Source organism: Narcine bancroftii, chromosome 11 (assembly GCF_036971445.1).
Source record: "Narcine bancroftii isolate sNarBan1 chromosome 11, sNarBan1.hap1, whole genome shotgun sequence".
In the NCBI taxonomy this organism is placed as follows: Eukaryota; Metazoa; Chordata; class Chondrichthyes; order Torpediniformes; family Narcinidae; genus Narcine; species Narcine bancroftii.
This window is the reverse complement of record NC_091479.1, coordinates 104,948,100-104,972,059: the sequence shown is the minus strand read 5'-3', so window position 1 is coordinate 104,972,059 and position 23,960 is coordinate 104,948,100. Positions and strand designations below refer to the sequence as shown.

Sequence of the window (23,960 nt, the reverse complement as noted above, 5' to 3'; positions counted from 1 at the left end):
AAAGCTAGCTTTACTACTGCATTGACTTGTTTGTCAAACTTGAAGGTGGAATCGAATACAACATTAAAGGATTTGATGTGTGGGTTAATGAGGGTGGATAAGTTACCAATGGGATTAGAGATAATTTTGGTGGAGTTGAGGGGGCCAAATAGGATGATCTCAGATTTGCCTTCGTTTACCTGCAGGAGGTTTTGAGCCATCCAGCACTTTATGTCCTCCAGACAGTCGTTGAGGTTGGTTATCTTTGCTTGGTCATTGGGTTTCAGGAGGAGACAGAGCTGAGTGTCATCAGCGTAGCAGTGGAAGGAGACACCGTGTTTTTGGATGATATGGTCAAGGGGAAGCATGTATAAGAAGAGAATGAGGCCCAGAATAGAGTCTTGTGGGACCCTGTAGGAAAGGGTAGCAGATGAGGATGAAAATTTGACTGAGAAAGTCCTATCACTGAGATAAGATTTAAACCAGTTCAGGGCCAGGCCATTGACACCGACCCTCTGCCAGAGGCGTGATCTATTAAAATAGCGTGATCCAGAGTATCGAACGCTGCACTAAGGTCCAGGAGGATTAGAATGGTGGAGCTTCCCGAGTCAGTGGTGAAGAGCAGGTCATTGTATGCTCTTAGTAAGGCCGTCTCTGTGATGTGGTGGGCCTTATAACCTGACTGGAATCTTTCGGATATGTTGTTTTGATGTAGGTAGGGGAACTTTTTCGAGGACCTTTGACAGGAACGGCAGTTTAGAAACAGCTCTGTAATTTTTGGGTGTGGAGGGTCTAAGTTAGGATTTTTCCAGGAGGGGCTGGACCACAGAACACTTGAAACAAATTGAGCTGTCCCAGTGGCTAAGTCTTTGTACTCAATCTTGAATCTCCTTCCCTGCCAAAGTGAAATCATTAAAATCTCTAGTTTGGAATGACGAAATTATACTTCAGAAGGTGACACCTCTACCAACATAAGGTGTAAAATCAGAAACAAAAACTCAGCAGATTTGGTATATAGAACTGGCCCTTTGGCCACATGTCTGTGCCAAAAACCATGTCCAAATCAACTAAAATTGCATGGATGGTGTAGTGGTTAGCACAAGGCTGTTACAGCGCCAGCGATCAGGACCGAGGTTCGAATCCAACGCTGTCTGTAAGGCATTTGTATGTTCACCCCATGGTGGGTTTCCTCCCACCATCCAAAAACATACTGGGGGTGGATACTGTACACTGTACATTGTCTGTACAGTCATATTCAGTGGATATGACAATAACTCATCTCATCAACTGTAACCCACTCCAGATCATCAAAGACCTGTCTGCACTATTGTAACAGTTCAACGGCAACTCTGAATATTTAGCCATTCAAGGTTCCTTCATTGTCATGTACTAATTCACCAAATGTAATCAAAGGTAGACTTTGTCAACATTTGCCTGCTGGAACAGCACAGAGATGCCACTAGTGCAGCGCCCCAGCAATAGGAGAAAGAGAAGCAGGAGAGAGTCCTTTCAGAGACACCTCTGCTATGTATCCCTGGATATATATAAAACTATGTATCCTTTCATATTTATTTTCTCATGCCACACACCTCCCAAGCCTTGCCCTCTTCACTCTGTTACTATCAGGAAGGAGGCTCTAGGGGTTAATTATTGGCTTTGACTTATTTATTTTTCAATACATAATCAAAGTTTATTGCATTGGAGATTTAAAGGTGTGAAAAATTTGGGAGATTGTTTTAAAGAGGGTAAGTTTTTATCTTTTAACCAGATGAGGGAAGATTTTGGTATTGATAAGAATTCTTTATTTCTTTATTATCAAATTCAATCTTTGGTAAAATGTATGTTTGGTAGAGAGATGATTTTACCTAAAATGACTAAATTAGAGACTTCCCTTATGAAGGTACCAGAGAAGGGTTATATTTCATTTATGTATCAAATATTACAGGATGGTCTGGATAAAAAGGGTTGGGATAGATCTAAAATTAAATGGGAAGCGAATATTGGTTTTACTTTTTCTGAAGAGGATTGGCTAGATATCTGTTACGATAGTGTAACTAGATGGATAAATGTACGTTTTGCAATGATTAATTACAATTTGTTTTTACATCAATTATATTTGACACCTGAAAAATTTAAAATGTATGGTTTTCATAAATCAGACTTGTGTTTTAGATGTGGTGATACGGTTGGAACTTTTTTTCATGCTGTTTGGTCATGTATACATATACAATCTTTTTGGAAGAAAATTCAATCGTTTTTAGAATATCTGTATAAGATTAAAATAGTTTTAGATCCAACAGTATTTTTATTGGGTAGTTTTCAACCTCCGAAAGGCTTGGGATTAGATAAGTTCCAGCTTGCTTTTGTATATTTAGCTTTATCCGTAGTGAAAAAATGTATTGCTAGTACGTGGAAAGATTCAAATATGATTGATATTAATAGATGACAGAATGAGATGAAATATTATTTAATAATGGAAAAAATTACGTATGTTTCACGTGATTATTATAATTTTTTTATTAATAAGTGGCTGTTATACTCAGAATATTTACATTTCAATTTATATTGATTAGATTTTAATTTGTATATTTCATTTTTTCTTTAATATTCTTTCTTTTTTCTTTCTTTATGGCTCTCCTTAGGAGAGTTGGCTGAAGGGGGGTTCTTTTCTTTTCTTTTTTTTTCCTTTTTTTTCTATTGTTTAATTGCTGCATATGTCATATATAATTTTTTTTTGAACGAATAAATAAAGTTTAAAAAAAAGGTCCAGGCGCCTGAAGATAAGCACTCAGCGGCTCAAGGACAGCTTCTTCCCCTTCCCATCAGATTCCTGAATGATCAATGAACCCCAGACACTGCCTCACTGTCTTTTCCGTGCACTGTCTTTTTATTTATTGTTGTATGGTCATTTATATAAATACCTGCTCTGTGAAGAAGCTGCTGTAAAACAATGAATTTCGTGACTTGTTCATGAATAAATTTTGATTCTGATTAATTTCTATTTCACACGTGTTAGTGTGTTTTACAGACCGAGACTGTAGCAAGCAAGAATGTCAATGTATCTGCACATTGTACTTGTGTGTATGACAACAAGATCTCAGCGTGACAGGCCAGATGCCCAGGGGTCTGTGCGATGAAGCATTTGCACAGGGCGAAAGGCAGCACCGTTGATGTAGCAGCTAGAACAATGCTTTTACAGTGCCAGCGATTGGGACTGGTCCAGGGTTAAAATCCCCCACTGTCTGTAAGGTGCTTGTATGTTCTCCCAGTGTCTGCGTTGGTTTTCTCCAGGGTCTCTGGTTTCCTCCCACTGTTCAAAATGTACCAGAGCTTGTAGGTTAATGGGGTGTAAATTGGATGGCACGGGCCTGTGGGCTGAAATTGCCTGTTGCCATACTGTATGTCTAAATTAAAAATTAAAATTAAATTGGAAGGGAAGCTGCCTCACCTTTCCAGAACCAAGATCACCCCAAGCCCAGTCACAGAGCTGCAGGTAGCTGACCACACACACACACACACACACACACACACACACACACACACACACACACACACACACACACACACACACACACACACACACACACACACACACACACACACACACACACACACACTCTGAGGCACCGTGCAAGCTTCACTGAATCTTTCATCCGAGTTTGTGAGAGAATGAGCTTGCACTCATTCCAGCTACCATTGTCCCAACCGGCCGCATCACCAATATCCATGAGCAGAAAGCCCTCCAAAAGATAGTGGACACAGCCCAGAACATCGCAGGCAAAACGCTCCCCACCATCGAGAACATCTACAAGGAACACTGCTGTCGGAGAGCAGCAGCAATCATCAAGGATCCACACTGCCCAGCACACGCTCTGTTAAAGAGGCCTCGGCCCCACAAGACTCACCCCACCAGGTTCAGGAACAGCTGCTCCCCATCCACCATCAGACTCCTCAACAACAAACTCAATCAGGGTCTCATTTAAGGCCTCTGACGTGCACTTTGATTTTTTTTCCCCTCTCTGTGGGCAATGAAAAAACAATCTCCTCTCTGATTCATACTCTCAGATGATGAGTTCGGTGCATAGCTGTGCCGACTGGGTGAAGGAGAACGAATTTGAAAGGAGGACAGCTTGGTCATAGAGTCACAGAGAGTTCCCACACACAGAAACAGGCCCAATGTCCATGCTGACCTAGCCAGTCCCATTCGGCTTTGATAACCCGTATCCCTAGAAACCTTTCCTGCCCATGTACAGGTAAACTCTGCTTTACAAATACCCACTTTACACAAATTCTCCTTTACAAAAGCAGCTGTGCATGCACCCCGGACAGCTCTTCCTCTCTCTCCTACTTCCCAGTCTCCTGTACCTCCCACCACCCCAACCTCCAAAGAGTCAGCAGTATAGGTTATGTATTTATCGTAACATTCCTGCTTTTACTATCTGTTAGTGTAATTTTAGGTTTGATGTGTTAATTGGTGGGGGTTTCTTTGGGTCTGGGAACCCTCAAAGATTTTCCTGTTGAAAACAATGGTAATCGCTTCTTCACCATTTCACCTTACGAAAGGTTCCGTAGGAACGCTATAGTTTGGTAAAGTGGGGTAGACCTGTACCTGTCTACATGTTTTAACAATGTGACAATACTACCTGCCTCTACTGCTTCCTCTGGGAGCTTGTTCCACACACTCTCCACCCCTCCACCCTCTGTGTGAAGAAGGTGTCCCTTTAAATCTCTCCCCTTCAATCTATGACCTTCTAGTTTTAGATTCCCCTACCCTGGGAAAAAGACCTTCTACTTTATTTCATTATTTTACCAACTCCCATCTTCCCCATACAAGCATCTGTTGGTGGAAAGGTTTCTTTGATGGAACTGTCTGTGCCAACCAATAAATCTAACTAGTCCCACGGACTTGCACTCATTCCATAACACCTTTAAAGTCCTTCCTTTCTGGAGGTTCTGTGGATAACAGCACATCAGATGATTTATCCTCTACTGATGGATATAAAATATGCAGCTCTCCCAGTTATCGGACATCTGCATGTGAATAAAATCTTCTGTCAAAAGGCCAGCCGTGCACACTGGCCGATCATTTCCAAGTCTTAAGAATTCAATGTCATCTTTGAAATAATCGAAGTCACACAAATGAATTATTCAGGAGAATGCCCTTCAGCTAAAAGTTGATAGATGACAAAAGGAAAGACTCGAGTGGGACCAGTCTCCCAGTTATCGCACACAGACTGTCACTGCACAATGGCACTGATCATATTTAGCCTTTCAATGTCTAAAATCAATCAGGACTATCTGCCCCTTTATTCCTGGGGAAGCACTGCATCGGAGCTGCAGTCAAAGCAGCTGTTCGCCCAGGACTGCTTCACAGAGGGACATTGGAAAAAGAAAGGAACAAGCGGCGATGTTGTGGCCTGAGAAAAGATCAGTTGAAGTTCTCTTCATCTTGGACAAATAAACTGGAGCATCATCTCAGCTGCCACTCATGCAGCACATCTCCCTTCAACTGACCCTTCCCCTCAAACTCCCTCCCTTCCCCTCAAACTCCCTCCTCAAACTCCCCCCTTCCCCTCAAAGTCCCTCCTCAAACTCCCCCCTTCCCCTCAAACTCCCCCCCTTCCCCTCAAACTCCCCCCCTTCCCCTCAAACTCCCTCCTCAAACTCCCCCCTTCCCCTCAAACTCCCTCCTCAAACTCCCCCCTTCTCCTCAAACTCCCCCCTTCCCCTCAAACTCCCTCCTCAAACTCCCCCCTTCCCTTCAAACTCCCCCCCTTCCCTCAAACTCCCTCCTCAAACTCCCCCCCTTCCCCTCAAACTCCCTCCTCCTCAAACTCCCCCCTCAAACTCCCTCCTTCCCCTCAAACTCCCCCCTTCCCCTCAAACTCCCCCCCTTCTCCTCAAACTCCCCCCTTCCCTTCAAACTCCCCCCCTCAAACTCTTTCTCAAGGGCAACTGGTGACAGGTGATAAATGCTGGCCCAGATTCCAAGAATGAGGATAAAAGCCTCATGGAGTCTCGTTCTTGTGACACGGACACCGAAGGCCATAGTTGTACTCGAAGCATCATCACATTTTAACATGAAGCTATAATTGTCCAAACAAAATTAGAAACAAAGGCAAAAGAGGAGGCGCTGTGGTGCCGCTGCCTCACTGCTCCAGCGACCCAGGTTTGACACTGTCCACTTTCTCACTGTGCCCTGGTTTCCTCTCACATCCCTAGGGGGTGGGAGCAGGTAGGTCAGTGGGCTGCTGTATAGGAGGTGGATGGGAATGAATCGCAGGGGAGAGGTTTCAGGGAAATGGAATTGAGGGCCAGCAGGACACAATGGGCTGAATGGTCTCCAAGTGTGAGGCAGAAATTGAGAAATAAACAGAATTAGAATAATGGAACCATCAAGCTGCAAGTTTGGGGGAGAGGATGTGAGCTGGGTTTTGTTTTAACAAGATTGTGAAGAACTCTGTCACACTGCATGCGTGAGAATCTCTCAGCCCACAGCACATTCCCTGGCCCCTGTGCCATTGAGCCACGACAATATCACTTTATCGTTGCCTCATTATGTTTTCAGTCTTTCACTACTGTGCAGGGCAAATATAACACACACACTGAAGGAAGGGGAAATCTTATCCCAGTCCCACAGAGATATCTTGTCCAGTGCCCGTAAGTAATAGTGCTGTGAATAGCACAATAAGGAAAAAGTATCTATCTTCCCTGCGACCTGGTTTACGACTACAGGAGGCATCTCCTATCCAGACTGAAGATGCAGTTATAAACTCAGCCAGTCAGTAAAGCTCAGAACTGCCCAGGATTCCAAGAAACTGCAGAGAGAGATGAGCAAAGCTCAGAGCATTGTGCCACTCATCATCGACTCCGTCCATACCTCCCACTGCTCCAGGAAAGCAGCTAAAATATTAAAGGCCTTGTCTCATCTGGTCACACTCTCTTCTCCCCACTTCACACATGTGCTCGAGATCACAAACCTCCAGATTCAAGGACATTTTACTGCTGTTATCAAACTTGTATCTGCTTTTCACAGCAGGAGAAGATATGCCCTTGCACGGTCTTTCACAATTATACTTTATTCACTATGTTTCTCCACCCCCTGAACTGTTTGCCTGCTGTTACATGACAGGTTCTGTTTGTTATTGTCGTGCAACTTGTTTTATGAGCTGATTTGCCTGGATGGTACACAGAAGTTCACTTCTCAATGTATTTTGGAGCACAAAACAAATAAACAATTCAACTGCTACAGAAGGAGTCACTTCATCTGTTTGGGATTGTCAATGGGAGATGAAAGAGGAGTTGGCCGGATGTAAATATGTGGACAAAGTCCAAGTCATGGGTGGTGTTCAAAGAGATTCAGGGCACCAGAAATGGAGGACCCACAGCTCCACGTTTACTGTACGAGTCAATGATGGGTCGCACAGGAGGCCATTTCACCCATTGTAAAATAATTAAAAGTCCCAAACCGTTCACCACGGATCAAACTAATTTAGTACAAGAGATGGTTCAATAGTTTATTGAGTTAGAGTTCCAGAGCCTTCCCTCAGTACTGTCCCTCCCCCAGTGTGATGTTCCCTCAGCTCTGACTGATGTCCCAGGGCTGTTATGTCAGTGAAGGTGTTTTCTCCACTCACCACTGTGTCGGATTCGATCTTCCAGCAGCATGCTTTGTTGACACGGGATCTTCCTGCTGAATATCTGAGCAGAACGAAGGAACATGGCTTCAACTGCCGAACCCTTTAGCAAGGCAATCTGATCCTCATGGTCCAACACCTGGAAGCCTACACAGAGGATAGACAGGATCATCAACATCTGTATGCAGAGACACACACATCTGTAAACACAGATTCACGCCGATCTGTTACACGCAGTGTCACACACGGATTCACGCCGATCTGTTACACGCAGCGTCACAGACGGATTCACGCCGATCTGTTACATGCAGCGTCACACACGGATTCACGCCGATCTGTTACACGCAGTGTCACACACGGGTTCGCGCCGATCTGTTACACGCAGTGTCACACGGATGTGTGTGACTCCCACAGGTCCCTTTTCCAAGCTCCTGTCGATAAGAACTTCAAACTCTCCTCCTGGTCTTTTAAGTCACTCCCACACTAAACCATTTCCGGAGCCTCCACACTGCATCATGCTGTTAATGGACACTGAGTCTCCCCACCCATGGCCAAGACTTTGCTCTCACTGTCTCAAGCTTATTATTAATTTCTTCCCCCTCTCTCTTCTCCTCGAGGAGACTTTTGGAAGCACAGCCCAAAACCCAGGTTTTGGTCATTGTTCTCATCTTTTGTCCATTTTTTCCTCGATTAAATATCTTTGAATACTCTGGTAAATAAAACTTATTAATTTTAATTTAGTTTTAATTTAGAGATAGAGCAGGGGCATAGGACCTGTAAGGAGTTTGTTCGCTCTCCCATTGTCTGCATGGGTTTCCTCTGGGTGCTGTGGTTTCCTTCCATGTTCCAGATGTAGAGGATTGGTAAGTTAATTGGTCACGAGCATGTATTGGGGAAGCACGGACTTGTGGGACGGAAGGGCCAGTGGCCTTGCTGTATCTCAAAATTAAATTAGAAAAATAATTATTTACTCCATTGAAATTGCATTCCCGGTGAGATTTGAACTGATGTTGCAAGGTCTGGATTGCCAGCTAAGCCCCTCACACCCTCCCTAGCAGCCCTCAGGCACAGTGAGGGTGGTGTGGGATGAGCACAGTAGATGCCCTCATCCCAAGGATAAATTATGCATGGCGGGGGAAGCCCCATACTCACCGGGAAGTTTTTTGGTGAATTCCACCAGCAGTTGGACGTGACTGGTCGCAGTTTCGGTGAGGAGCAGAAAGTTTTCCTCAGGACTGCATCGCTGCTGTAGCTGCAGAGAAGTTCAAGGAGCCGTCAGCCCATCCCTGTGCCGGAGGTGGGACACAGGCTCGTCCTGGCCATCCTCCATCCATTCCCCAGGCTCTCCAGGGGCAGAAGTGGTGGAGTGGACTGTGCCACTACCTCACAGCCCCAGAGGGCCCGGTTCACAATCAGAATCAGAATTTATTCCCATGAACAAGCCACAAAATTTGTTCTTTTGTGACAGTATCACAGTACAAACCACCTTACAAAAATAAATAAAAATAGTACACGAAAAGACAAAGTGAGGCCGTGTCTTTGGTTCATTGATCGTTCAGGAATCTGATGGCAGAGGTGAAGAAGATGTCTTTGTGCCACTGAGTTTTCATCTTCAGGCTCCTGTACCTTTTACCAAATGGTAGCAGTGTGAGGAGGGTCTGGCCTGGGGGTGGGGGTCCTTGAGGATTGAGGCTGCTTTTTAAAAAACTGCCTCATGTAGACATCCTCGATGGACGGAGGCCTGGTGCCGGTGATATTGCAGGCCGAGTTAAACCCTCTGGAGTTTATTCTTGTCCTGAGAGTTTGCACCTCCGTACTAGGCAGTTATGCAACCAGCCAGAATGTTCTCCACAGTACACCTGCAGAAGTTTTCATGAATCTTTGGTGACGTACCGAATCTCCTCAGACATCTCACAAAGTATTGCCGCTGGCAAGCTGCCTTCTTTATTGCACCAGCGTGGAAGTTCCAGGACAGATCCTCAGAGATGTTGACACCCAGGAGTTTGAGCTCACCTCAGGTGCTGCTTGTGTGGAGTTGGCACATTCTCCCTGTGACCGCATGGGTTCCCCCCACCTCTCAAAGACCTTCAGGTTGGTGGGGTAAATGGCTGGTGTGAATTGCACCCAGGATGTAGGTGAGGGGTAGAATCTGGGGGAAGTTAATGGGAAGGGTGATGAGTGTTGATGAGTGAAAATGACATTTTTCCACATAGTAGAATTCCGGTTCTCACTCTGGAGAATGCCGACACCCACTCTGCGAGTGGCAACTGCATCATAATCTAAGTCACTCACATCATGAAGGAAATAGGGAATGGGACCTTTAGCTCCAGTTGGAACCCTCAGGGGCACTCTTGGGCAGTTGTTTAGGGACAGAGAACATTTTTAGACTCCATTCAGTTTGTATCTGTTTTCACAAAGGTACTGAAAGAGGCCTGTTTGCCAACAGCCTGTAATTGGCTTCAGCCTGCCCTCATTGCAGGTCGTCTCATTGCAATGAGAGGTACCTGTGAATGTTGCTCTTCAAACCTAATTGCCCCGTCCTTGACAGGACTTAAATCATCAGTAATGTATTTACTTCTGGGGAGAGATTGGGTAGGGTAGGCTTGGAGTGAAGGAGGTTGAGGGGTGCCCTGAGAGAGGTTTATCAGATTATGAGGGGCATCGATGGGGTAGATAGTCAGATCTTGGCCAGCGCCATCATGGGTATTGAGAACATCTACAAGAGGCAGTGTCCATCATCAAGGACCCCACCTCCCAGGCCAGCCCCTCTTCACTCTGCTACCTTCGGGAAAAAGGTACAGGAGGCTGAAGACGAGCACTCAGCGGTACAAGGACGTTTCTTCTCCTCTGTCACCAGATTCCTGAATGATCAACGAACCACAGACATTGCCTCACTTTCTCTTTTCCTGCACTAAATTATTTTTAGGTAATTTATAGCAGTATTTTCACCTGTAATGGTGGAAAGCAATGAATTTCATAACAATAAATTCCAATTCTGAGGACCCTTCCCCGTGGTGGGATGTGGATCATGAACAAGAGAGCATTAGTTTAAAGGGGGAGGAAGGAGTTTTAAAAGAGAGGTGAGGGTAACATTTTATTTACACAGAGAGTGGCTGAACTCACTTTCAGAGGAAGTGTTGAAATGAGATACAATTTCTACATTTAAGGGGCCCTTCAATATGCCTGATGCAGGCTTTTCCCACTGAGGGGAGGTGAGATACAAGCCAGAGGACATGGGGTAAGGGTGAAAGGGGAACAGATTAGGGGGAACTTCACACAGAGAGTGGTGGGAGTGTGGAAAGGGCTGCAAGCTGAAGTGGTGAATGCAGGCTCAATTTTAACATTTAAGAAGAATTTGGACAGGTACATGGGAGGGAGGGGTATGGAGGGCAATGGACTGGGTGCAGGTCAATGGGACTATACATTAAAAAAAGGTTTGACACAGACTAAAAGGGCCAGAGGGCCTGTTCTCTGTGCTGTAATGATTGGGTAAAAAGGTTTGCATGGACCTGTTGGACAGAAAGGCCTCAGTGTTGTTCAGCTTATTGAATGGAACCAATTCATGATTTGTTCTGAGGACATGAGTGGTAGTAAATAGAGTTGATTCCTTTCAAAACTTACCAACTTCTTGGTCACCTCTTGAGGGACACGATACTTGGAGAAAGCCTCAAGGATGTGCCTGAGGAGATCTTGTTGCCTTGGGGTGAATTCTATATTCTGCTGGTGACAGAATTGGAACACACCATCAGACCCTCCCCAACCCAACCAGAGAGACCCAACAACATCCCAAGTTCTGCACTCGGTAATCTTGTCAGAGGCCCGAGGTAGACTGCTCGCCAGATATCAGAAGATGAGGAGTGGTCAGGAAGGCCAATTCCCAGCTGACCTACGGAAGGTAGTCATGAACCATCCTGCTGTTGAAGGTGGCCCCACAGGGCAGTTGGGGAAGGGGCCAACCATTAACAAAATGAAGGATTGGTGCATGTGACGATATAGACAATCATTCCTGGCTGTGGGGAGTGGTCTTCCCATCACCTGTTGTCCTTCTGGATGGGAGAGGTCAGGGGTTTGAGAGATTCTATCAAAGGAAGTACATACTGTAGATACGTGTGTAATCGTTGAAACGGTGTAAAACTCATCCCCCTATTTTCCATATATCATGTGTAAAAGTCAACCCCTCCCACTATTTTTTTTTAGTCCCGGCTGCCCACCCACCAGAGGTCCAAACACCTCAACCACTTACTCTCACCTAGGGCCTGCCACTCGACCACTGCAGGTCCTGATTTATGGATTTTCCGCCAAGCTCCTGATGACCCAAGTGTCGCAGATACTTACAAGGTCAAAGCAATACGTGTAATAGTCAACCCCTCGAATTTTACCCAAAACATTGGTCCACCAAATTCTACCATTACACACATATATACCGTAGGATCTGAGTGACTAAATCTCCACAGGTTCCCCCAAACCCATCTGATCAGAGGTATGGACATTATCTTGGTTCAGCATTCACCCACCAACTGTTTAAATACACTATATGGTAAAATCAGTCAACATACATGATCAGACCCCCTTCCCTAACCCACCCTCCCACCTGGATATCACTTTCTGCCTCAACTCCTCAAAACACCACCCCACCCTCCCACCTTGACTTCAGCACCCACACCCCAATCCAACCCTCCACCTGGACCTCAGACTTTGTCCCACATCCCTACTCCCCCAAACCGACCCAATAATTGCCCTGTTCTCCCACACACCCCCTCCATTCCCAGGAACTCCCACTGCCCACCCTCCTCCATCCCTCAATCTCAGCCTTGACCCCACTCCTCCCTTATAACTCACAACCCCCTGCAACCCATCTCACCAATACTGTTCCACCAACCCCCTCATTCTCCCTGTTACTCCCCTCCCATCAATCCCTCCCCCACTGCCCCATCAGGACCCCATTACTTTCTGCTGCCATCACTTCTCCTTCTCGGTCCACCCTCCACTTCCCTCTGCCCATAACTTTCCCTTCCACAGGTCCTCTCTCACCAGTGTAACTCTCCTTCTCCCCTCCCCCCCACATTCCCTGTATTAAAATCAGGACCACGTTTGAGGGTTTAGAATCCATGTGCAGAGTGAAGAGGAAAGCGTGATCGGGTTTACTTTGCAATGCCTGGTTGTAGACATCACAGGCTGGGAACTCAGACCTTCCATGGCCCCTCCACCCAGGTGCTCAGGAGGCAGCGAGGGGCATTTGCGTAACCGCTTAGACTTGCACTGGATTTCGGTGAGCAGACCTGTAGGGGCAGAGGGCAAGACCCAGGGTCACACATTAGCCTCTGGACGTTTGTGGGCACAACTGTGTTCCCACCACCATCACTTCCCTTCCCAACACCTCAACACACTCATCCTCATTTTTATCTTCACCCCTCCCTCAGTCTTTGAGTCTCTGCACTCCACTAACTCCAGCCCCATCCCCATCGCTTCACCACCGACAGCCATGCCTGGTCACCCAACTCCTTTCAGGAGATGGTCGATGGGGTTGCGGCGAAAATAAAGGGGGATGAGATCGCTCTGTGAGCTGATGTAAACTCAAAGGGCTCTTCAATAATCTATTCTGCAAATAAGGAATTCCCTTTCAATCTCCACCCCTCCCCTCCCCCCCCCCCCCCTCATTTGTCAAGAACCAATCAACCTCTTCCTTAAACATATTCCAATCTCCAATATCCTTCAAGCAGGTAAGTTCCAACAACTCACATCCGTCTGTCGTACACGGGAAACAGAAAATGAAGGGTTTCCAGATGCAAGGAACAAACATGAGGTGAGCATCGATTGGACCAGGAAGCTCAGTGTCCAGAGGGTGGGAGGGAGGAAGAACTGAGCCTCAGATGAGCTAAGGAAGGGTTTTGGATGGACAGTGGAGCTCTGGAATAATTGACTGCCGACAACATTTATAAGTAATACTCGATGTTCAATTCAGCGAGCCAAGTGGATGCTCAGTGTTTCCACTGCCTCAGCGTAATGCCCCAGTTACCATACTTCCATCTCCTGAGTGCTCCAGACCATCAACCCTGCCAGAAAAGCTGCCTTCACCAATCTCGTGAAGAGAGTACTTTGGGTGGTGGGAGAGATTTCCTGCAAAGATTTCAGTTCTTGCCAAAGTTGAACTTGTCCCACAGTGTAAAGCAAAGTCAAGATTTGTACCAAACTGGCAAGTTGAGGTGGAGTTATTCACTCTGTTATCCTGGGAGACTCACACTATCTGGGGTAAAATTGGGCTTAGAGTTGGAAAGGAAAGGGTTATTTGAACACGTGCAGAGTTGAGGGAGTTTGGCTCTGTCACATCAACACCAATCCACCTCAAAACCACTCTCTTTTGCCTAATTTGTTCGTTGAAAGTTTAACATTGGCGATTCCACCGCCGGTTCATCACTGATTAGTTTTCCGGTTCGATGCCGATAACTTTTTGATGGCATCTCAAAGGCCTGGGAAGCTCAGCCTCACCTTTGTGGAGTTCGGGAGGTTTTGGCGGATTGCCAGGGAGCCAGTTTGTGAAGCTTCCGGGGATTTCTGTTCCTCACTCTGTAATCTCATCATCCGGATCAAGGATTCGCATCTCAGACTCTTGTTTGGACACGGGGAATATGGGATGGTGTGCTCTAAGGATGGCTGAATTAGCATGACCAGTCGCCCTCTCCTGTTGTACACTATTGTTTATACAGTAGTCTGGTTTTTTTTGTTTATCATAAATATGCCAGACCTTTTTTCTGAAAGACCTGGGCCCTACAGGGGTCACACTGGTCCAGTGACTTTAACGACCCCTGTGGCCAGGAGTTCTTTCGCATCACTGGAACATGAGAATGTAGTCATGATGTGTGTCTCCAACAATCACAGTTGGAAAATGCAAAAGGCAATGGTGGGGAGCGATGGCACCCCGGCTTTCAATTTGTAACTTGTGTTTTGTGTGAATAGTCTGAATTGTAAACTAACGTAGTACTTTTAACTTTTGGATTAAGAATAATAAAGGGGTAGTGTTGATTTATCACCAAAGAGGCAAAAAAAGGGTAGTACTGAGGGAGGGTCTCCTGGGCTGGTACTGAGGGAGCATTAAGTGGTCACCACATAGTCAGATAGGAATGAATGAGAGTGCTTGGAGGGATAGGTGCCTTCAAATCGTAGAGAGAAACATGTCGGGGTCAGAACTTCAGCCCACAGAGTCAATGCTGGTCCATCAACACCAATCCTACATGTAGTTTTTTATTCTCTGCTTCTCTCCCCAGATTCCTGACCCACCAATACGCCAGGGTAATTTACAGCAGCCAATGAACACACCCACCACACACCTTTGCATTGTGGGGCAGAGACCCTTTCAGTCACAGGGAGAATCTGCAAACTCAACACAGACAGCACTGTGTTGAACTGTTACCTGGAATTGCTAGCTGCCCAGTGCGGGAGCACCACACGGTTATTCAGCCCCTCCCCCTTGCCCACACGTCTGGGACGAGATACCTACACTCTGCCAACATGCCCACTTGCTTGCACTTCCTGAGCCGACACTCCTGACATTTCCGCCTCATGTACATGTCCATCTCGCAGTTGCCGCCATTCTTGCACTTGTACACTGCCTTCTTGGTGATGCTACGTCGAAAAAATCCTGGAGGACAGCAAGACAGGACCCAGGGGTCAGTTAGATGTCTGGGTCCCTGTGGTACCCCGAGTGAATACACACTCAAATCTCCTCAAACCTTTACGTGAAACCAAACATCTTTCTCTTTCAGTCAAGGTGGGAGGAGGATTCATTTCACCCACTGGAAAAGTGGCCTTCATCTGTTTATTCAGTACAAATCCGGACTGCTCAGGGATTGGGTTGGCCTGGATTTTCTGGATTCTCGGGCAGTATTTTTAAAATTCACATTTAAGGAGAAAGAAAGAAGAGATGAATGGGTACATTTTGATAGTTTATTCATTAGCAAATACAGTGTGTATCGTTTATCAAAACGAGCAGTTTTTTGAAAAAATAAAGTGGTTGTTTGTTGCCGCTGTGCATCTGTGGTGTGTACACACATGCACACAAGCAGGCACACCTCCCTTCCCCACCCCATTAAATTTAAAAAGTTTGAGAGTCCAGATTTCTGTTATCTGGAATTTTGGACTTTTACTGTACACACCGTTTCATGGAGCACTGCAGGGTGTGGGATACTGCACCTTATACCATGTACCATGAAAAGTCTTCTTCTTTGAGCAGTCTAATAGGTCAACTCTAACATTCATGCAGCCGTGTAAAGTGAAAGAACAATTGCAGAGTGTAGAGCTACAATGGAAAAGAAGTCAAAGCAAGGACAGCGTGAGAGCACTGTCATGGGGCTCATTTAGGAGCCTGATGGCTGTGGGGAAGAAACTGTGAGTTCGTTCCTGTAACTAAAGCCATCCCGCTCCAATGAAGCATCATCTCGGATACATGCATCCTTCTCACTTGAGATTTATACACTTAATCAAATATTAAACCACTCGCTGTATTATCACTGCCTTGATCAATAATTATCACAGATACAATAAAAATATAAAGAGCTGTTAAAATTGAAACTGCTTTAAATTTAAACAGTCTTAAATTTTAATTTTCCTCATAAAACATTTTATTTCCATCCCTGCCAACACCCAACAAGCATAGCCCCAATTTACCCTTAAACCATGTCCAATCCGCATTGTACCAAGTCATCAGGTTCATTCTGCCACACTCTGGATCTGGATTTAAACTGAGATTAACAGGTCCTTCCAGCCCACGAGTCCGTGCTGCCCAAATACCCCAATTAACATACAACCCTCGTAGGTTTTGAAAGGTGGGAGGAAACCAAGTGTCTGGAGGAAACTCACTCATACACAAGAAGAATGTAAAAACTCCATACAGATACAGCCCCCGATCGCCTGGTGCTGAAACAGCGTCGCAAAAACCACTGAATTGACTGTGGGGATTAGAAACAGAAATGCCGGAGGAACTCAGCTGGTCTCACAGTGTCCAGAGGAGGTAGAGATGTATTACCGATATTTCCAGCCTGGAACCTTCTTCCACTTATACCTTGAAGAAGGGCTCAGACCCAAAACGCCAGTTAATCTCTGCCTCCTCTGGACGCTGCGAGACCAGCTGAGTTCCTCCAGCATTTCTGTGTTTACACTATAGCCAGAGCAGATTTCTGCATTTCACTCCTGTACTCCTCACAGTCAAATGTGGGCTCTCTCCACACATAGAGATGGAACTTGGTCAGTCTAGACTTCAAGTTTTATCGTGATAGAACACTACAGCACAGAAAACAGGCCATTTGGACCTTCTAGTCTGTGCCAAAACATCACTCCCCTAGTCCCACTGACATGCACCCATTCCATAACCCTCCAGACCTCTCGTATCCATGTATCTATCCAATTTATTCTTAAGAGTGAGCTCACATTTACCACAACAGACGGCAGCTCATTCCACACTCCCACCAGTGAAGAAGTTCCCCCCAATGTTTCCCCTAAACCTTTTCCTTTTCACCCATTTCCTTTTGTATTTATCTCTCTTAATCTTTGAAAGAACCAACTCGTATTTACCCCTCAATTTTGCGAACATCTATCAAATCTCCCCTCATTCTTCTTCGCTCCAAGGAATAAAGTCCCAACCTGTTTAATTTTCCCTTGTTACTCAACTCCTGAAGACATAGCAACATCCTAGTAAATCCTCTCTGCAGTCTTTCTATCTTACAGATATCCTTCCTGTATTGTCAGCTAATTCTACAAGTACAACCCGACAACAATAAGTACAACCCGATAACAAGCGTTCTCTGGACCTCAATGCAAAACACGCAGACACACATCCAGACAGAACACATACAGACAAGCAATACATATGCAGGACAAGTATTCATGTATAAAAACAAATAAATATTGTCAGTGTGAGCGGTTCCTTTGGTCGTTCAGCATTCTCACTGCCTGTGGGAAGAAGCTGCTCCTCAGCCTGGCTCTGATTCTGGTGTATCTCTTCCCCGATGCAGGGTGTAAGGGGTCAATAATGATTTTACGCACCCTCTTCAGGCAATGATCCCAATAGATCATGTCAATGGGGGTGATTTTATCCAAATAATTGACAGCGTCAGCCTCAAATCTCCTGATATTATCCTTCATGGGGTTTCACAATATTTGATCGGGCAAGGTGTTCTGCAGATGTATTTGTCAGGCTTGTGAGGTGGTGGGGGGTGGTGGGGGTGGGGGGGGGGGTGGTGGCGGGGAGTGGAAGGCCTGATAGAAGAGGAATAGATGGGCTGGACTAATCTCCCAGTTGCAAATGAAAAACACTTGACAACATGGGTTTAAGGTGAGAGAGGGAAAGTTTAAAGGAGATGTGTGGGCCATTTCTTTTCCATACCAGGAGTTGCTGGATGCATGTACAACAGTAATAGCCAAGACACATTGAGACAGGCAAAGGAACAGGGAGGATTGCAGGGATATAGACCAGGCAGGCAGATAATTTAGACTGGCATCACAATTTGCTCAGACATATAGGGCAAAGGGCCTGTTCCTGTGCTGTACTGTTCCATGTTCCACGTGACTCTCTAACTACAGCTCTGAGAAGAGAAATATAATAATTTCCAGCCGAGCATTTTAACGGATTGTAGGAATCCGTTTTTGTTATGGATGTTGTGAGGTATTGATACTTGTCACCCATCTCCTTGTTTTATTTGTCTGGGAGAGTTGTGCAACTTTAGCTTCACCTTGAATTCTGGGCAAGATTACGTGAGCTGCTATCTCACCCTAAATCTATCACCAAGCCGGCAGTCCCAAGGCCACTTTGCTCAACACGCCAACTCGACTGACAACAGGGTATTTGTTTATCTCTTAACCTTGGTAGCAGCAACACACAGTGAGTGGAACATGGCAGCTCCACTCCCAAACACTCCACAGAAGCATGATCAAGGGAGACAAATACTTAGAATCACAGTAACGAGAAGTCTTCACATCCCTCAACCTGGGAGGGATTTGGAAGATGATCAGAAGTTGAGAAGGATTGGAGGGCCTCCTTAAAGGATAAGGGAGAGAAAGGTTTAGGGAGGGAATTTCAGGGTTCAGGGGTGAGGCAGCTGCAGGCAAAACAACTCTTGAGTGAGCGATGGAACTCAGCAAGGTTGCGGATCTGGATACGAGTTGTTCTCCAGGCAAGTTAACCGACTCTATTGTAGATAGAAACATAGAAACATAGAAGATAGGAGCAGGAGTAGGTCATTCGACCCTTCGAGCCTGCTCCGCCATTCAACGAGATCATGGCTGATCTTAAAGTTCAGTACCCCGTCCCCGCCTTCTCTCCGCAACCTTTAATACCCTTATACTGAAGAAATAGATCTAATTCCCTCTTAAATAGATTTAATGAACCTGCCTCTACTGCCCTCTATGGCAATGAATTCCACAGATTCACCACCCTCTGACTCAAGAAATTCCTCCTCATCTCGGTCCTAAATGGTTTGCCTATTATCCTCAAACCATGGCCCGGGTTCTGGATTTTCCCATCCTTGGAAACATTCTATCTGCATCCATTCTGTCCAGTCCTGCTAGAATTTTATAGGTCTCTATGAGATCCCCTCTCAATCTTCTAAACTCCAGCGAGTACAATCCCAATTTGCTCAATCTTTCCTCATAAGTCATTCCTGCCATTCCAGGTATCAGCCTGGTGAATCGCCTCTGCACTCCCTCCATTGCAAGAACATCCTTCCTTAGATAAGGTGACCAAAACTGCACACAATACTCCAGGTGGGGTCTCACCAAGGCCCTGTACAGCTGCAGTAAGGTATCCTTGTTCCTATACTCAAACCCTCTTGATATGAAGGCCAACCTACCATTTGCCTTTTTAACCGCCTGCTGTACCTGCATGCTCGCCTTCAGAGACTGGTGTACAAGTACCCCTAGGTCTCTCTGCACTTCCCTATCTCTTAATCTATTGCCATTCAAATAGTAATCTGCCCTCCGGTTTGTATTACCAAAGTGGATAACCTCACATTTATCCACATTGTAGTGCATTTGCCATGGATCTGCCCAGTCCCTCAATTTATCCAAATCACACTGGAGCTTCCTGACCCCCTCTTCCGTGCACACAACCCCTCCTAGCTTAGTGTCATCTGCAAATTTGGAGATATTCCATCCAATCCCCTCATCCAGATCATTAATGTAAATTGTGAACAGCTGGGGTCCCAGTACAGATCCCTGTGGCACCCCACTGGTCACTGCCTGCCACTCAGAAAACGAGCCATTTATCCCAACTCTCTGTCTTCTACCTGCCAGCCAGTTCTCAATCCACATCAATACTTTGCCCCCAATCCCATGAGCCTTGATTTTGTAAGCCAGTCGTTTATGCGGGACCTTATCGAAGGCCTTTTGGAAGTCCAGGTACACCACATCCACTGGCTCTCCCCCATCTATTTTACCTGTCACCATCTCAAAGAATTCCAATAGATTTGTCAAGCACGATTTACCTTTTGTAAATCCATGTTGACTCCGTCCGATCCCTTCTCTGCCAGTCATATGCTCCGCTATTACATCCTTAATAATGGATTCCATCATTTTGCCCACTACTGATGTAAGGCTCACAGGCCGATAATTCCCCGCTCTTTCTCTACCCCCCTTTTTAAATAGTGGGGTAACATTAGCTACCCTCCAATCCATGGGTACTGATCCTGAGTCTATCGAGTTCTGGAAAATAATTCTTAAAGCATCTGCTATCTGAATGGCCACTTCTTTGAGTACCCTAGGATGTAGATTATCAGGCCCTTGGGATTTATCTGCCTTCAATCCCATCAATTTCCCCAAGACCATGTCCTTAGAGATACTGATTTCTTTCAGTTCCTCCCTTGCATTAGTCTCTATGTTTCCCAACATCCTTGGGAGGTTATTTGTATCCTCTCTTGTAAAAACAGAACTAAGTAAGAATTTAATTGGTCTGCCATTTCCTTATTCCCCATTATATATTCCCCTGATTCCGACTGCAAAGGACATACTCTGGATTTCACCAATCTTTTCCTCTTGACATATTTATAAAAGCTTTTGCAGTCGGTTTTTATATTTGCCGCAAGCTTACTTTCGTAATTTATTTTTGCCCTCTTGATTAATCCCTTTGTCCTCCTTTGATGCATCTTGAACTGCTCCCAGTCTTCGGTTGCGGTACTTTTTTTGGCCAATTGATATGCTCTCTCTTTGGACCCAATGCTGTCTCTAATTTCCCTTGTTATCCACGCTTGAGTCACCTTTTTTGGTTTATTTTTATGCCAAACCGGTATAAACGATTTTTGCAATTTCTCCATTAGAAATGTGAATGCTTTCCATTGTCTATCCACAGTCAACTCCCCCATAAACACCACCCAATCAATCTTACTCAACTCCCGTCTCATACCATCATAATTCCCTTTATTTAAATTCAGGACCTTAGTCTCGGTTTTAATTTCATCACAAGTAGAGCAAGAATGTGTAGAGCAGCCATTCTCAATGGTGACCCTGTGGCCACCCTGATGGTGACTTCAGCACATTAAATAAAAGCCTCGTTTTCTTTTCACCTCATGAAACAGAAATGTTTTTTGTAAATTTTGCCAGTAGGAGAGAAGTATGGAAGAACAACAGATGCAACTCCTTCACAGGGAAGGGGGCCCAGAAACTTTGATCAGGGTCCCAAGGGGACCAATACCAAAAAAGGTTGAGAATAGCGGTGTAGAGTATAGTGTTACAGAAAAAAGGTTCAGTTAAAACAGTGCAGGGGCTGGATTTCACCAATGTTCCAATAACAGTGGGGAGGAATCTGCCCTTGAATCTGGTGGTGCACATTTTCAAACTCTTCTACGTGGAAGGATGGGGGACAATTGGGTTCCTAAAATACAAGAGTTGGAACATTGTGTTGCAATTGGTTAGACTGCACTTGGAGTTTTGAATGCAGTTTGTGTGCGGCCACACTGGAGGAAGAATGTGGTTGTGCTGGAGAGTGTGCTGAGGAGAATCACCCAGGATTGGAGGAACTTAGTTCTGGGGAGAGATCAGACAGATTGGGCTTGTGAGACATGGGGTGAAGGAGGCTGAGGTGTGACCTGACAGAGGTACACATGAATATGAGAGGCACAAATAGGGGAGATGGTCCAAACCACTTTCCTATGGTTGGAACATCAAAAACAGAGCCACAAAGGTGAGAGGGGATCTCTGGGATGTTTCTACACAGAGTGGTTAATATCTGGAACGCCCTGCCAGAGGAGGTGATGGTATAAGATGTAGTTATTATGTTTCAAGAGGCATTTCGTCAAACACATATAGGCAAGGAATACAAGCATACAAACCTAAAGTGGGCAAATGGGTTTGGATGGGCAAAAGGTCAGCATCAATGTGGTGGGCAGAAGGGTCAATGTCTGTGCTATACACTCCATGGCTCCACGAGCCTCTGAAGGAAAGTGATAGATGCCCACCTCATTACCCCCTCCTTCAGAATGGGTCCTGGGTCAATAACTGTTTGGATAACACTCATGAGAAAGGTTTGAACAAAGACAATCCAACACCACAACCAGGGCACTTTTATTGAAGCATAAAGGAGAATTTGAGAAATCACAACAACACCATCACAGATATTTGCAGCACCTTGAAGTACATTTAACCTCACTGTCCAAATTCGTCCCATTTGCTTGGATTTGCCCCATATCCCTCCAAACCTTTCCTATCCTTGCTTCTGTCTAAATGTCCTTTGAAGACAACAAGTTTCCCCGCCTGGCTCACTTCACACACCCGCCACCCTCTGTATGACTCCTCAGGTCCCCTTTAAATCTTCTCTCCCCCCCACCTTAAATCTATATCCTCTCTGGTTTTGGACTCCTCTACCCTGGGGAGAAAGCTCTATTTCAGATGAATCAATCAGGTTTCTTGTCATGAACAAGTGACATGAGATTTATTGTTTTGGTGCAGCAGTAATGTACATTACATTTTAAATTACATTTTAAAACTGAGTGCACAAGAAGAGAGAAAGTGAGGCGGGGTCTGTGGTCCACTGGCTGTTCAGAAATCTGATGGCGGAGGGCAAGAAGCTCTCTTTGTACCACTGGGTGTTCATCTTCAGGCTCCTGGACCTCCTTTCTGTTGGGAGCGGAGTTTCCCTGATCTATGGCCCTCATAATTTTACGAACATAGTTTTAGATCATGAAGATGGGTAAAGTGTCCTTTTCTCCTGACTCACAAACCCATTCAGCAGTGGAAGGTTTCAGTTCTGAACACATTTGAGAATTGGTAGGCCATTGCACTCTCAAAGGATATTATTGTCTGTTGGGATCTTGGGAAACAAGGGAAATATATCAATGATCTGAGATGAATGCAGCTCCTTTCACGTGAGACATCCCCCTCAAGGCTTTACACAGGATGTCAAAATTCTACCGGCCCATGGAAGGGGATGAACTCAGCAGGAAAGTTCAAGATGAACATGGAGGCACAGGGAGGAATCACCGGGTTTTGGTCTCAGCAGCAGAAAACACGGTGCCTTCGACCAAGAGAGTGGAGCGTGAGTGAGTTCAGAGAAGTGGGATGGAGGAGGTTCCAGAAAGAGGTGGGGTCGAGTTCACGAGGGATTTTCACATTAAACATGGTCACCTCCAACTTTTTCTAAGGACTCACTTTTTCTGTACAATTCCGCTCACTTACCTAATCCTGCAACCTTCGTTCCCTATTGCAATGTAATAACCAGCTTCTCACGTTTGCCCAAGATTCAAGCACCTGCACCATTTGGGTTTCTCTGGTTGTTAATCATACTGATATTAACTTGCGATGGATTGTAATTGTAATTTAGGAGAGAAGGGCACTTTACTAGTCATGTGAACGCCCTCTTCAGGACCCAAACTCTGTTTGTATCATCATGAGTGGAGATAGATTTAAGGAGAGGGGGAAGGTTTAAAGGGAACCCGAGGGGTCACACGGAGGGTGGTGGATGTGTGGAATGAGCCTTCAAAGGACAGGTAGACAGGTACATGGACAGGAAAGGTTTAGAGGGATATGGGAAAAATCCAGAGTCAGGCAACATCTGTGGAGAAAAGGATCCCTCAAAATTCACTTCTACAAAGTGAAGGGAGGAAAGTTTAGGGGAGATATCAGGGTGCATCCTTTTTTTGTACACAGAGAGTTGTGGGTGCCTGGAAATACCTAGCTAGGGATGGTGGTGGAGGCTGAAACATTGGGGCACATGGATGAAGGAAAAATAGAGGATTATGGGGTAGGGAGGGTTTAGTACTTTTTTTTGGAAAGAATATATGGGTCAGCGCATCATTGAGGGGCAAAGGACCTGTACTGTGCTGTAGTGTTCTATGTTCTAACACTTCAGGTCAGGACCCTTTACTGAGA

The 23,960-nt window shown here is 45.5% G+C and overlaps 1 protein-coding gene across 4 annotated transcripts in view; it reads right to left on the bottom strand.

The window, feature by feature from the left end:
• The window catches only part of nr1h4 (nuclear receptor subfamily 1, group H, member 4), a 51,120-nt gene that overhangs the window by 6,045 nt on the left and 21,115 nt on the right, over positions 1-23,960 (bottom strand). For 3 of the 4 annotated variants that reach the window (XM_069904454.1, XM_069904455.1, XM_069904458.1), the window contains 5 exons: positions 15,112-15,252; positions 12,762-12,895; positions 11,238-11,336; positions 8,769-8,868; positions 7,617-7,763 (listed from right to left, as the gene is read on the bottom strand). In XM_069904454.1, coding sequence (XP_069760555.1) covers positions 7,617-7,763; positions 8,769-8,868; positions 11,238-11,336; positions 12,762-12,895; positions 15,112-15,252 — 621 coding nt within the window. The remainder of the gene's footprint in view (positions 1-7,616; positions 7,764-8,768; positions 8,869-11,237; positions 11,337-12,761; positions 12,896-15,111; positions 15,253-23,960) is intronic. The other variant, XM_069904457.1, reaches the window with a different exon arrangement.